Source organism: Leguminivora glycinivorella, chromosome 1 (assembly GCF_023078275.1).
Source record: "Leguminivora glycinivorella isolate SPB_JAAS2020 chromosome 1, LegGlyc_1.1, whole genome shotgun sequence".
Lineage (NCBI taxonomy): Eukaryota > Metazoa > Arthropoda > Insecta > Lepidoptera > Tortricidae > Leguminivora > Leguminivora glycinivorella.
In genome coordinates, this window is record NC_062971.1 from 5,355,349 (window position 1) to 5,371,410 (window position 16,062).

General features: G+C 38.8%; 1 protein-coding gene across 1 annotated transcript in view; it reads left to right on the plus strand.

The window, feature by feature from the left end:
• Positions 1-16,062, plus strand: part of LOC125235174 (tight junction protein ZO-1-like) — a 117,625-nt gene that overhangs the window by 79,898 nt on the left and 21,665 nt on the right. Inside the window, 10 exon segments of the mRNA XM_048141671.1 lie at positions 7,197-7,372; positions 9,238-9,425; positions 9,978-10,247; positions 11,287-11,384; positions 11,387-11,462; positions 11,743-11,809; positions 12,434-12,584; positions 13,221-13,353; positions 13,966-14,109; positions 14,542-14,714. Of these exon segments, the coding sequence (XP_047997628.1) occupies positions 7,197-7,372; positions 9,238-9,425; positions 9,978-10,247; positions 11,287-11,384; positions 11,387-11,462; positions 11,743-11,809; positions 12,434-12,584; positions 13,221-13,353; positions 13,966-14,109; positions 14,542-14,714 (1,476 nt within the window).

Genomic DNA, 16,062 nt, shown 5'->3' on the forward strand with positions numbered 1-16,062 from the left:
CAATTCAAAGGCCGAACCCTCTCCTGGCTTCCTCTCTTGAAACCGCCTCTGCAGAGAAAATAACTGGAGATATATCCCTATACCTACTGTGATAACAAAACTACCGTGAGTGACTGACATATTAGTGTATTAAACATATAAATCGTGTAACTCACGTAAAATAGTCAAAGATCGCTCGACATGTTTCGCTCCATAACATTGAGCAGGAGCACCCGCGATGCTGATGCCAATTTTACGTGAGTTACCCGATTTTATATGTTTTCACCACACCAACTGATAAAGGGTTACTTTGCTATTCGAAAACAGATAGTAAAATTGCATTTTATCCACAAGAATGCAAAGTAATTTCATACAAATTTTAACTTGATATCTTGAGCTGGCTGGTCGAAATTACCTATGAATGATGATTTTGAATTGTAAATATTGAATAATTGATAGATTGATAGATTTGATTTAGTTTGATGTTTTATAGTCAGTATTTTGTTCGTGTTGGTGTGGTGAAAAAGTTTGTTTTTCACTCGGCGGCAAAGTTTGTTTAACCTTCGTGCCTTGAAACCCTCGCAACGATCAAGATTCCACTTTTTGAACCACTCGCTACGCTCGCGGTTCAATATTGCAATTTTTCCCTTCTCTGGCTTCAATATTGGCACGTGCGGTCAAACAAAAACTTTGCCCCATTGTAAAACAAATAATGTATGTACTGTTAAAAACTCCTATTTTTTCTAACCTAATTCTGGATCGCGAGTGATCCTATGTGCGTTTTCACAATATCCGATGCGATATCGGGGCTGGAAGGATAGGCATCAAAAGCAAATATAAAAGATGGCCTTAATATAGGTACCTATATAGGATGTCGGTCCTACATCCGATAACAGATCGGATGATGTGAAAAAGCACTTTACCATAATAAACACTCGTGTAGATAACACGATTATGTTATCGTGTTGTAATGCCTCTTATTATGCACACAGTCACATTATACATATTTAATGTATATGCATGCCAAGCATTTGGACTTCTAGGTGAATGGTTAGTCGAGGCTTCATTTTCTACTATTTAGAACTACCTACTTGCATATAAATACGTTTCCTAAGGAGGTTTCTAATGACTGTTTGTCTAGTTGTTTTGCCTCGTGCCTATTACTAAACTTTTTGTTTTGTATTCGGAACAGTTACAAATTTACGGTTTGAGTAGGAAGTACATACCTATCTTACATTTTGCCAAAAATTCTAGCAACAATATTTATATAAATTTTAAGAAATAAGTAGGTACCTATGTCAAATAAAATTAATTTAATAAGTAATTATTAGGTGCCTCTTTTGAATCAAGTTCTGAGAAAAAACATAGGTACCTACTTAATTGGATCAGTAGGCACGTATTGAGATCAGTTACCTATAAAATAGTACGTTACGATACAAGTGCGTAAAAAAGGAACTTCGAAACGAGTGGCTATAAATTAAAACACGACCGAACGGAGTGTTTTAAATCGACACGAGTCAATCTAAAAAACAAATTTTTTTTTGTTCATATGGTGTTTTTTACGCACTAGTGCGAGAAGGGTTCATTACATATACCAGGTCGAAACTTCGGAGGGCCATCTGTATACTAAAAACGTCGTACGATACACGAGCGAAAAGGAAATTCGTCGATTTAAAACACTCCCTTCGGTCGTGTTTTAATTTATCGCCACTCGTTTCGAACCTTCCTTTTTTCGCACTTGTGTCGTAATGTACTATTAAGCTGAGATATATGTAAATTAATTAAAGGGTCAATGGTCGTGCCCTGGTCATCCTCCCACAGTCACTCGGAAAGGATCAAGAACAACCTTTTTAATTAAGAGGCCTTTAAGTTCCTCTTGTACCTCATTTATTTTAATCAAAGTTTTTTGCAAATACGATCCTTTTATTGGCCTAAAAAGAAAAAAGCGCATGCAGGCGGAATCCAAGATGAGTCACACTTACGATGAATGAAACATTATACAGTGTGTTTATCAATGTTGTTAACATGTGGGCGTATAGGTACTATAACTAAACCTAGTACCTATCTGATTCCAAATTATGCTGTTATTGCAAATGCAATCCCACTCATAAGTGGGATGGACATGTTATTCTGCAGCACCTACACATAAGTATAACTAGCAGCTGTAAACAATTCTCATAATCATACCTTAAGTTTTGCCAGATCAATGACCCCAATTATCGGAATGGTCGTCTGGCAACCCTAGTCATACCTACAAAGAATCTGCATGGAAAGAAAGATCCCATCGTACCTAAGTAGGTATTACAAATTAAACGACGTCCACAGCAAAATTAGGATCGAGGTATTCTTATTTACTTCATAATACTAATACCTCTTCATTTTAGTAAACAATGTACGTACCTATGTTGTACCTACCTATAATAGGCTAGTTTCCTACTAGTCAAATCAGCTTCTTTTTATGAACTGTCAAAACGATTTGTTAATATGGAATTATAAAATAATACTATGAAATACTGAGGAGTGACATCACGGTCAATTCATTTACTTTATATCTTTCTCTTTGGCTTATTAAATAGAAATTATGTTTAAAAATAGCTATACTGTCCATATTTTTCTTCTAATTATTTGGTGCTTTATTTCGTGCACTGGATAAAATATTTTTTTACTTGTCGACTGTAATCTGTCAATTAGGACACCACAGATTAAACTATAAGTGCTAACTTTTCAGTGTTGGATACTCTATGGCAGTTCCGACTTAATTATAATAAGCTCATTATAGTTGACTTTAGTTAACTGTAATAATTTCAAAAATAGAACTTCATACAATTTCTATACTAATTTCCGATACCTGGCAAATTTTCCTGCATCTGAAACACATTTTTTGTCGCGTTATCGGCCAATCAGAGACGGTTACAAAACAATTGGTTGCTAGGTAATTCGATGTTGATACAAACGGTGAACGACTCTATTAACATGAATTTTAACTTGCATGAATGATGATATTTCCGTCCATTGATGATGAAGATGATGACTCGTAGAAAAAGTATTGTATACAATAGTGATATAATTATTTTCACTTCACCGTAATATTAGGCCTCAGCAAAGCTTTTAGTACCTAACAATGGTACTCGACTTAAAAGCTTTGTATTATATCACGATTGTATAAAATAGGAAACTAGCCTATTATAGCACCATCCATATTATCGAGACGGCATCGGCAGGTGATTCTGTCAGTGAGGTAGTATAATATAAGTTGCGCGATGTTGAAGACTTATTTGTATTGGGAAATCACCAACACCAAGTAAGATATGATGTGATAGCGATTTCAAATCTTAGTATTTTGCTGAATCGAATCCTTGTCGAAATCCTTAAACGACCTACCTACTAGAGGTCATTCAAAGCTCTTGTCGTTTAAAGAAAGGTAAATAGGTACGTTTTCTTACCTTGACCTTAGCTCTTTTAGTATTTAACTATTTATCATCAATTAATTAGGTTCCAAACATTTCTATCAGGTGATAGGCAGGTTGGAAATGATGGAATGTTCAGCTGCTCTACCGTTCCTGGAATTTAAATTAGCAATTCCAAATTTGTAGGTACAACACGAGACAAGTCGTGACATGTGCGCCGTGCGCCAGACAAGTTGCCTTTATAATGATGTCCATTAAATGATGCGTCACCATCGGTTCTTAGACCCTTTGATAGAGGTCACACATACCTAACATGTGTCTTGCCAAGCAACGTGGACACTGAAAAAGAAAAATATCCGAGCAAGCCTAATAAGCTTACCCTACTGGGGTAAAAACTGGGGAATGGTAGATAGCATTTTTGGCTAAATATTGTTGTCTAATCTTTGCATTGACATTTAAATGAAAACGTGTGTTGAAAAAGTTAGTTTGGCTCTTCTAGGTACCCAGTTTATTACTTTAAGCATGCCAATTATTTTTCAATACCTCAATAATATCCTACTAGTTAAGTAATTTTTTTAAACTTTAACCCAAGTTAGGAGAAGTGGAAGTCAAGGCTGCCCGTGGGCGGTAACCCACATGCCGTGACAACCGGTTACTTAAAGTTACCACAATATCTCTTAAGCCAAATATGGCATAAAATATCACCGAAGTCATCTCGTATTAATTGCGTCAGACTATTTGACTGTAGGTTGAATAGAGTTACACAATTGATGAAATTTCCTCAATGCTGAACCGCGGAAAACTTATGCACTTTAATGCATTGTTTAGCCTATTTAGGATTAGGTACATAAGATTTGATTATGTTCGTCTTTTCTTTGTAAGTAGATATACCTACTTATCTAAATTGAAATAGATATCATACACGAAAGAAAAAACGAAACGACTCGAACCCGGGTCTTCAGCTTACGCGGCTAACGTCATTACTAGACCACCCGCCCGCCGTGCATGGTACCCGACGAAATTTGTCTAGTGTATGTTATCTCTGATAAGGCTAGGCGCCTTTTCCCTAGTATACTTAAAAAGGTACGAGGATTTTGTAGGATCTCGTAACATCAAGTCAAGAGTAAGTTTCTCAATGTAACTAATGAGTGGCTAAAATTATTTACCTGAGAAAATGATCTAAGACCGAGTGCACTCTTAGTGAAGACAATATATCACATTCATTTCATATTCTGCAGACCTTTACAGAACCGGCTACACCACCTTACGCAAAGTGCGTATTGTACGCAAAATTTAACAACCATTTATTTACAACACTGTATGGAGCATTAAAGTTACGTTAAAAGCCTAATAAATTCCCAATCTAGCTGTAGATCTACTATATCTCTCGGTTTAAGCAAGGAGTGTCGAGCCACTCCTGAGTCCTCGTGAGAACTAGCCTTTAAGCTTAATCTGTTTGCAATATTTGTTCAGTATCACATTAAATATTGCTTCGTGTCTTGGCTCTGTCTTGAATTGTTTAACTATATTTTACTATTTATTAAGTACGGGGTGGTCCTTAGTGCGTTTTCACATTATCCGATCCGATATCAGATGTAGGACCGATATCCGATACATTACAGGCGCCATCTTGGATTTTTTCCATAGAAATCCTCCGATATCGGATCTGATAATGTGAAAACGCATATTATTCCTAATGGTAGAGTAGTAGGAGAAACAATGTTTTTAACGTTGGAACTTTGATGGAAGTGTAGATATAATATGTGGAAAGTGTAGAACGAGTTCTCACCCAGACTTAGTTTTAAACTAGGTCATATTGTAGGTACCTACTATGAGTATGTAGAATCTTGGCACATACTTCTTAGATTCCTTACCATCTTTTCATGAACACCTCCATCGCTTTTCATCAATCCAAGATTTTGTCAAGTAAGCGTCACGGAGTATTAAGATTACGGAAATCTGCGTCAATATCATTCTATTCGTCATTTGTTTATAGTTCAATTAATTCTAATGCTTATCCGTAATATATCCAAGCCAGTCGTCTTAAGTTTCAACATCATAATGTACGGCGAATGGCCTGTGGATAATCGAGTTCCAATGTTTTGCATTGTCCAACGGGAAACAAAGCGATTGTGAAACGTGCTCGTCAATTTTATCACGGTCCGTATCGATTTTGCGAGGTCGTTTTGAATGGAGAAGAGCTTGCACGCATATTGCGTGCTCGTCTTATCTAATACTGTCTTAAGTCTTGCTTCTTGGAGTAGCTCGTTTATTATAACTTAGGTATGATAGACCTATACTATATATAGTAAAGGCCGAAAAAGCGCCGAGGAGTCGGAGTCGTATGTCGTATGAGGACTTGCCTGATCTGCTTGAGGACTTGTCTGACTATTCTTAAGTAAAAAAGTTTTGAGTCATCTCTTGATTATGGCATGGCATTCACGAGTATCTATAGTCGAATTACTTAAGTTAGGTAAAAATAAGTTTTGAGGAGGTCTAATTGCCTAATGAGCTATATGTAACTTATTGACTTTTTAATAACAATCGAGCGCGAAACTTAATCGGTTACGCATACGCAACCATAGCTCATCGTTTTCTCTATTTATATTATACAGCTGACATTTACAACATGATATAAAATAGTATACACATAGGTTTTAAGTTAGAATGCCACCCAAAACATGTATGCGCAGCATGAAATAAACACATGTAAGGAACGAAAACTATAACTATTTACAGCTTATACTATAGCTACACTGAATTACACAATAAAACACAATAAATTAATAAATAATAAAAATTAAAAATTTATTTTAAATATTATGTGCTGTATTATTTTCCTGTACAATAAAGTGTTTACTTACTTACTTACTTACTATATTATAGGTTCTCGATTAGATTACAGAGAACACTAGCGAGAACCTGCAACAAATAGTTCACACAATCTGTGCCAAGCTGGGTGTCGAGCTGGATCCTCGTGACGTGGACGACGTGCGGCGTGTGGGCCTGCGCAACAGCGGCGTGGGCGGCGGCGGCAGCGTCGAGCGACCGCGACCCGTGGTGCTGACGCTGACGCGGCGCGCCCCGCGCGATCAGATCCTGCGCGCCGCCAGAGTGCGCCGCGGGCTGACCACCGACATGCTAGAAGTTCCAGGAAACTCTCGTCGCGTATACATAAATGAATATCTTACAAAAGCAAACAGAGTTCTGTTTAGTAAAACGCGGAGCGCAGGGGCTCAACTTAATTTTAAATTCACGCTTCACAACTTTAAAGAACACTCTGTTTACGAGGTAAAAAAACTGTTATCAAAGAACTTAATGCATTTATCATATAATGACACAGAAAATCTAATCAAGATACCATATTAAAAAAGTAAAATCACAATAAACAGAAACACACACAACCTCACGCACACACACACACACACACACACACACACACACAGAAACAGGATATATGCTTAAATAAGTGAAAAAAGCTGTTATGTTATTTTAAATTTATATTCCAAGAAGAAAATTTAAGTTCCTTATTAGTAAGTACTTAATTATAGGAATGTCTATCTCTTACTCATTCATTTTAATCTTGTGTATTTATTTTTAATTGTAAACACTGTTTATCCTACGTCCACCACAGGACAGGCTATGCCTAGTGTGGGGACCAGACTAAAATGTAACTCACTGTGTTATTTAAATAAATAAATGTTTGTTTGTTTGTTTGTTTGTTTGATTAGATCACATACACTGGCCAAGTTCTCTCTAGTAAAATACACTGTATTTCACACTCAATAACCTTTCCTCTCTTTTTCCCAGACGGCAGAACGCAACAGCGGCTGGGAGACGCACAGGGTGCGCCTGAACCGTGTCCCCGGCTACGGCTTCGGCATCGCCGTCTCTGGAGGCAGGGACAACCCCCACTTCGCCAGTGGGGACCCTTCCATAGCCGTGTCTGATGTGCTACGAGGGGGCCCGGCGGAGGAGAAACTACAGTGAGTTATCTTTAGTAAGACATCCATGTAGAACGCAACGAGGCTCTGAGACTCACAAGTGAACCTGTCCTTGGCTATGGCTTCGGTTTCACTGTCTCCGGAGGCAGGGTCAACCCCCACTTTATATATTGAAACGTCGGAGAAAATAAATACCCATACGAATTTTCACCTTCAATGTTACTGACTACCTAATTTAACTTAAATAAGTTAGTAGTACTTAGGTAGAGACGAGACAAATTGATAGCGATACGTACGACGGACGGATCGAACAACAGTTAGGTACCGTATCTAACAAAATAAGAACCGAGGTAATTGATATTTAATGCTCCCAATTCCTGAACCATCAAGAGGAAATACGAATTAGCACTTAAACCTGTGTGTGCAATGCGTGTGTATTTAGCAGCGTACGGTACATGGTACATTGAACTGAGAGTGAGGAATGTCACGCGTCCTGGTTATGTAATCACGGCCAACGTGGCTTATTCCTCGGTAATCGATTAATGTGTGCAAACTTCTTTAAAAATGATAAACAAGTCAAATTCTGGGTGCAACTGTACATTTGTGGTAGCAATAGCATTGCAGACATGCGGTTTTGCGAGAAAAATGAATAATGAACTCATTGACGACCGGTCTGGCCTAGTGCGTAGTGAGCCGCGGTCCCGGGTTCGAATCCCGGTAAGGGCATTCATTTGTGTGATGACTTGATGAGCAAAGATATTTGTTCCTGAGTCATGGGTGTTTTCTATGTAAGTATATAGGTATTTTTATATACTAAGTAGTATTATACATATCGTTGTCTGAGTACCCACAACACAAGCCTTCTTGAGCTTACCGTGAGACTCAGTCAATCTGTGTAAGAATGTCCTATAATATTTAGTTATTTATTTATTTATTATAATTATTATTCCAAATTATAAATCTACCCTGCCATGTTACTTTCTATCACTTTCCCAAGTGGCCTCTTAAACTACAACGTAAAACATAGGTTCGTTCCTCTATCCACTCGAACGGAGCTGTCACTTCAACTGCTGTTAACTGCTCGACAAGTTTCATATGTATGATCCTCGCATGGTTGCACAGACTCTGCTTTCCAATACAATTGAGATTAAGCGTTTTGACTTGATAATCCGGAATTATTTCATCTCACATTGATGTTACGGTTAATAATTCGATTACAATAGGAATGCACGTGTTTGCTTGGGTGTAAAAAGTTAAACGTTACGAAGCACCGCGATGTACTGTATGTACCAGTATACATGGATTTGATAGGACGTAAAAATTACTTGACGCTATATACATAGCACCAAGCTCCATCTAGTTTAAAAATATCTAACGTACAGATAAAATAAGCTAATGAAACATAACTTATAGGAAGTTTCTTCGTTGTTTATGGCAGTTACAATGAGAACTAGATCATGTCATGCGGTTTATGGCTGATAGATAAAGTCTTTGTAACAACATAACACGCAAATGAAATTTTGTAATACGTAATAGGTGGGATAAGTGGGTTTCCTCGTATTTAAGAAATAAATTCTTAAGACGCACATGCTGATCTGTATCATCAACATTTCCAAAATTTTACAGGCGGATTAATTTCATAACTTACCAGTTTCCTTGGATGATCTCTTCTTTTCTGTCGTTTTTCTACTGGCAGAGCGGCAAGGTCAATCAATGGTCATGTTGAAGCGTCCGCACCGGTAGTAGGTGGACACAGCTCCTATGGCGAATTCTAATGTTTCTAGGTACTTGTTTCTACGATGTGTACTAAACACTGTTTGTCACATTCGTTTCCAACTGAGGATATTACTTAGCCACGCGTTGTGAATCTAAGGGTCTCATTTTAAAGTAATATTCCTTATTTGCAGAGTGAACGACAGAATAGTCTCCGTGAACGGAGTCCCTCTAGAAAACGTGGAGTACGGACGCGCGGTGGCTGTTCTAAGGGACTCGGGCGCCGCCGTATCGCTGGTGGTACGGCGCAGGGCGCCTGCGCCTCCACCTACCGCGCCTACTAACATCAAGCTCGCGCTCACTAGAAATGGAAAGAAAGAAGGTGAGTGTCTCTCCACCTAGTCAATGGCCGTATGGACGCTGTGAACGGAGTCCCTCTAGAAAACGTGGAGTACGGACGCGCGGTGGCTGTTCTAAGGGACTCGGGCGCCGCCGTATCGTTGGTGGTACGGCACAGGGCGCCTGTGCCGCCCCCTACTGCGCCTACTAACATCAAGCTCGCGCTCACTAGAAATGGCAAGAAAGAAGGTGAGGGTGTCTCTATCTAGCCAATAACAGCATAGTAAACTATTACATTTGGTGAACAGCAGAAAGAGAAGTGATTTTGTGTGGCTGGCAGTTTTTAGTCACTTTCGTGAGCCAAATGTGGAAAACCCAAACTAAGTACTTTATCCGCTGAATATAGGTTACCTAAGTACAATATACTTTTCCCACAAAAACATAACATAGGGACGTTCTTTGTAATATGCTATTTACTACTTTCATCATGTCGTGACTCGAAATTCTTCCTTATGGGTTTTCCTGGCATTTTTGGCATTTTATTTGTACCTACCTCTCAAATGTTTTTAAACATATGCGAAATTCTTTCTTACAGACTTCGGCATAGTCCTCGGCTGTAAACTCTACGTAAAAGAGCTGACCCTCAGGGCCAGAGAGCAGCTGAATCAAGCCGGCCAGGGTCTCTGCGAGGGGGACGTGGTCACCAGGATCAACAACACTGCCATCACCGACGCCATCACGCTGAAGGAAGCCAGGAAGCTCATAGAGTCCTGCAAGGACAGGCTCAACTTGGTCGTGACGAGGGAACTGATCCGGGAGGAGACCGTCACTAACGGGAACTATCAAAATAATTATAATAGTTTAGGTGAGTGCTTACATCTACTATCTAAGTATTTTAACAGGGAACTAGACTAAACGAAAGCAGCTAAGATCTCTGTGAGGGCGACGTGGTCTCTTTGTGTAAAGTTTATGTGTGCCCATCTCTAGATCTACAACGTGTAGTTGTCCCGACACTCCCATCTGTCAGACAGCCTAATAATAAGTATTAATACGAAATCCAATTTCGCGTGCGTCCATACTTTGAGTAAATAATTACATACAAATAAGAAATTCCATTAGATATCTTTTTAATTAAAAGTATAAAATACCTACTCGTTACACATAGGTATTTCTGTTCGTTTATTTCCGAGTTTAGGTATAATTAATGATAGGAATTTTAGAAACGATATGTGTTTCTAATATTTATTTGTAATTCACGTGAAAAACTGTTGTGAGATGTTTGTCAGGCACGATAAACGTTAATAAATCATATGTTAAATGTATTAAATAACTAAAAGTAATAAGACTTCTTGCTCTGATTCAACGCTAGAATTAAGTAAATCATCTACTTTCATAATAATTATGGACTTCACGTAACAAAAATTAATAGCGAAACAATTTTAATTGCGTCTATCACACAGCTCAGTCAACAAACAAGATTCATTAGGCCAAATACCTTGGAATACCAGCTGGTTAAACTGACGCATCCGATCTTACTAACTTTTTGGTATTCGAGCAGTCAAACATGTAGGCAATTATTGTGATTCTTATAAACATAACATAATACACAACTAAGTGCCGCATACTTTTCGGTAACAATAACAAGTACTTGTAATTTTCGGTGCTGGCTTGATTGCTACCAAGTTTGATGATGAATATGATGCGATGATATGTAATTGATATCTACTACTAATTGGTCAATGGTGACATGACCTGGCATAAGTATCTTAGGTTTTAAAGTGGGATCAGGCCGACTACTTCTTTACTAGACTCGAAAGAAATGTCATTTCGTAAATGTCAACAACTTTTCTCGATCGACAGAAGAATTCTCCATAACTGACTGTGGACTTGTATACATTTTCCAGATGGATCCCACAATGTATATGCGGGCGCGGAGCCGATGCAGTCAGCCTACTCCAGCAGCGGGCAGAACCTGTACGTGGCGGCGCCGGTGCGGGGGGACCTGCCGGAGACAGCCGAAGAGGCCCGATGTCGCACGAGGCTGAGCAGCCGCCGAGACCACCCCCTCCTAGGAACGACGGTATGCTTACCAAACTCAACGATTGTACTTGTATTCCTGAAACCGACCTACGTGACTGAACAGCAGTACTGTGCAGAACCTATGCGTGGAGGCGTTAATGTCGCCATACAGAGACGAAATGTCTACCAAGTGGAGTAACCGCCGAGACAGTCGCTTCCGGGGAAGATGATGTCCTAGGTTTTTGCTGCATAAAACATCATTACTGCACTACAAGATATACTTAGGTGTATCTGAAATCCAAACATTCCGTTTACGTAACAGGCTTTTTCTTTATTTTCAGATTATTATAGCAGCAGACGGCAACTGTACGAAGAAGACGGGATGACCAACCAGCGAAACAAACCACCGTAAGTTAAAATGAATCGTTGCCTAATAATTGGTACATAATTTAATATTAGAGTGCCCTATGTAGTGACTATCTTTTGTGTGCCTACGAGTATATGGTGATTTGGCTAGGTACATTATATTCAATTACTTACTTATTCTTTAGATTTTCAATGATATTAAAGTCGTCAAATTGTTCAATGTCAATCACAATCTCCGTCAAAGTACTAATAAACGACTAAATAGACAAATGTTCAATTCAATTCAATTCAATTCAAAATATCTTTATTCATGTAGGCCTAGTTACAAGCTCTTATGAATAGTTCATTACATATATATTATGATCTTAATCTAACCTAATTATCAGACAATTTATTGTTGTAAATTATTGTTCATAATAATATTGAGTCTATAATATACAATTTCATATAAAAATAATCGTTAAACAAAAAATATATAATTAGGTATATGTATATATAAAAATACATGTCTAGAATATTTCTAGGAAAAATCCAATGTCCAAAAAAATACAATATTAATTTCATCAACAATAATAATAATAAAAAACGTAAAAATAAGAAACCATTTCGAATAACAGTTAATCCCACGTTGTTTTATCATTCATGTAGTCTTGTGTTGTATTCCAGAAGCGAGCCCCGCCTCATAAGCTTCCAAAAAGAAGGCTCAGTAGGACTGCGGTTGTGTGGCGGCAATCGTTCCGGGGTGTTCGTGTCCGGGGTACAACCCACCAGTCCTGCGGCACTGCAGGGGCTGCAGCCGGCTGACAAGATACTGAAGGTAAATATGCTTAATTTTAAAATAATGCTGGTATAAGGAAGGGTTGACAGAGCGGCGACAATGCTGCAACTTGTCTGGCGTGCAACCAGCTAGTCCTGCTGCAGGGTCTGTAGCCAGCAGCAGCGGCGGGTTTATACAAGCCGATTCCCACCGTCTTGCCTAAAATTGATTACTAGTAAAGTACTTAATGTCAAGGTAAATTTGCTTATAATAAAATATATATTTATTTATTTATTTAATCTTTATTGCACAACAAAATAAGGTACAAATGGCGGACTTAATGCCTCAAGGCATTCTCTACCAGTCAACCAATGGGCTAAACCAGGAAGATTAAGTAGGTGCAGTGTCTTAATAAAAAGAAGGAAAAGGAAAAGGAAGGAAAGGGATATGTAGTGCTGGTATAAGGAAGGCTTCACAGACCGTGCTGCAACTTCTCCGGACTGCAACCAATTACAGGCTGCTGGGTCTGTAGCCAGCTGTTTCACTTCCCATCGCGCGGATCGCCGAAGGCGCTTTATTGTTTTTTGTGTGCAGTTATCCTAAATCCAACTCGTGGTATCGCTGCGTTTCATTCTTTTGATTTTGAAAATATTCGAAAGCCTTACCCCATCTCATACATTATGATGACTGTTCCAGGTGAACGACATGGAGATGAAGGGCGTGACGCGAGAGGAAGCGGTCCTCTTCCTGCTCAGTCTGCAGGAGAGGATCGACCTTATCGTGCAGCACTCGCCGAGCGAATACAGCGCTGTGGCTGGTGGACAGATGCGTAAGTTTTTCACATTTACTAAATACCTGGTCTACATAAGTGATGTCTTTCCAAAATTTTATCGATTTTCGAGAATTGTCCTTGATTCCCAATATTCCCATCGACAATGCTTGGTTTATTTGAAATGCCCCTACCGGTATTTGAAACCAGAAATGCTGGTTACCGGGTAGATTCACTATGTGCTACGTGCGTGCGTACCGGCGAAAAAGTAACGTAACTGCCTTGGACCGCGTATAAAAAATTGTTCTTATTGTGTTACGATCGAGCAAGATGAATTTGTGATATGGTTTTTGACAAATTTAGGAGAGATTCAAATGATTACTTTTATAATAACGTGTAAATTTTTATCTCGAAAAATCTACATTTTATAAAGTGGAAACGTTATCCAGCACGGGTAGCATGGTCGCGCGATAGACGATAAAATATCAGGCCGTCCCTATCGTACTATTAGTAAGTGCGATAGGAACGGCCAGATCTTTTATCATTTATCGCGCGACCATAATTGCCTGCCTGGAGTGAAATTATCATTACAGTCTCTGACATAGTCATCATCATCAAGACCATCCCATTTTTGGACCGAAATGTCTTATGGCAATCTATTTTCCCTTGCAGCCGGTGACTCGTTCCACATAAAGACGCATTTCCACTACACGGAGCCAACGGACGGAGAGATGTCGTTTAGATGTGGAGACGTGTTCCATGTAGTGGACACGCTGCACAACGGCACTGTCGGCGCGTGGCAGGTCTACAGGATAGGTAAGTGAACATTCAATCTAATAAAGATGATCTATTTTGGCTAATGCTGGTGAAAAGAGACATACAACATAAAATTCTTAAATTGACCCACTTAATGCACCTGGATTGTACGTATTAGCTCTTATGGTGCTCCCGCACCGGCTGCTATAAATGTTATATGACAGCCAGTGTGGAAGGACCATTAAATTCCCAATATTCCCGCGCGGCTTTTCCCGTGAAATTGCAATTGTTAAAGAAAAAATCTTGAAACTGCTCACAACCCAAATCAAGAAAGACCTCCTTTCGGTGACTAAAAAGCAAATAGCGGTGGAAAAAAGTCGTCACTGTGATTTCCAATGTGATGTATGTGATCTATTATTTCCAAAACGTATTAGACGCTTCCATTAACTACCTGTGATTTTCCCATATAACTAATGATTGATTCATTAACAGGTCGCAACAACCAAGAAGTCCAAAAAGGCACGATCCCCAACAAGGCCCGTGCGGAAGAGCTGGCAACGGCGCAATTCAACGCCACCAAGAAGGAGATGTCTGGCAACGACGGCAAGCACAACTTCTTCAGGCGGCGGCGCTCAACACACAGGAGGAGCAAGAGCTTGGGCAAGGTCAGTTATATCACGTGACGTCACTGGTTTAGAGCAATATGATCCTATAGGTCCCTCTCTAGTCGATCAGATAGGATGAGGATCTGTCAGTATCAGGGTTGCGTCTGAAGCGGATGCTCTGTCTTCACCGGTTTCTGTCCAGTGCGGGTTTGATGACCGTATAGAAAGCCCATGAAGGTAAGTTTATAATTTAATCGATACCTCTTAGCGATGAACGGCCGCGTGATCTTCTCTGGCTCGAAGTCGATTCCATTCTATAGGTATCACACGGCGACACTTTAGGCATAGAAAGAGCAAGAGTCTAGATAAGGTCCGTTTTCGGCATATTGGTCGTTAACACGCTTCTAAATCGCGTAATATATCTTTGGCAGTCGTTTAAATTCACTTGAACGCTAATTTCAGTAAACTACGGAGAAATTCGAACACTTTCCTTAATTTCTATGAAACAGAAGTACATAGGTCGAACAATTTTTTGACATTTTGTAGATTTTGAGTGTTGAAAGGTAATGTAATCGTAAACATTGCTAAATATTTACGCATTATTGTGTATGATCAGAATTAGGATGTGGGTTGACATTATCCCATGGCCGTATTAGAGTTTAACTGTGTGGGAGTGGCCCAGTAAATTGTCTTGTCATGTCATAAAAACTCACGTTAGTAATAAAACTGTTTTTGTGTTCAACCTAGAGTGAATTCATGTACCTATCTATAAAATCTTCTTTTAAAGACTTTCCCTGAAAAATTTCTTCTTGAAGATAGTATCATAAAATTTAATAATTGTGTTGTTTTTAACCAAAAAATAATGAGGTAAGTATTTATCCCATTGCCTGTCTAGGTGTGAGACTGTGTTACATATATATATATATATATATATATATATATATATATATATATATATATATATATATATATATATATCATAGTTACAAAAAATAAATACGTACCGAGAATGCCTTTAAACGAAAACTCGTATTTTTGATAAACCCTGTATACTTAAAAATAAATACCAAAAACCAAAGAGACTCAAAATCTAATCGGGCCATGGGAATAATAGTTCCCACTCAGGCAAATTCCAGCCAGGCAATGGGATAGAGTCATCCCACATCCTAATTCTGGTCATATCACAAGGACGCAGGAGTATTTAGCAAAATATATGATTATATTACCTGACAATCATTAAGATCATGAAAATACCAAAAAATGGTTCGATATATCTCCTTGTGTTATTCTTAAATTCAGTATAGTGTTCGGATTTGTAAACAAACCACTAACATCACTGGTCGAGTGAATTTAAACGACTGCCAAAGATATATTATGCGATTTAGAAGCGTGTTGTGAATATAAGTTC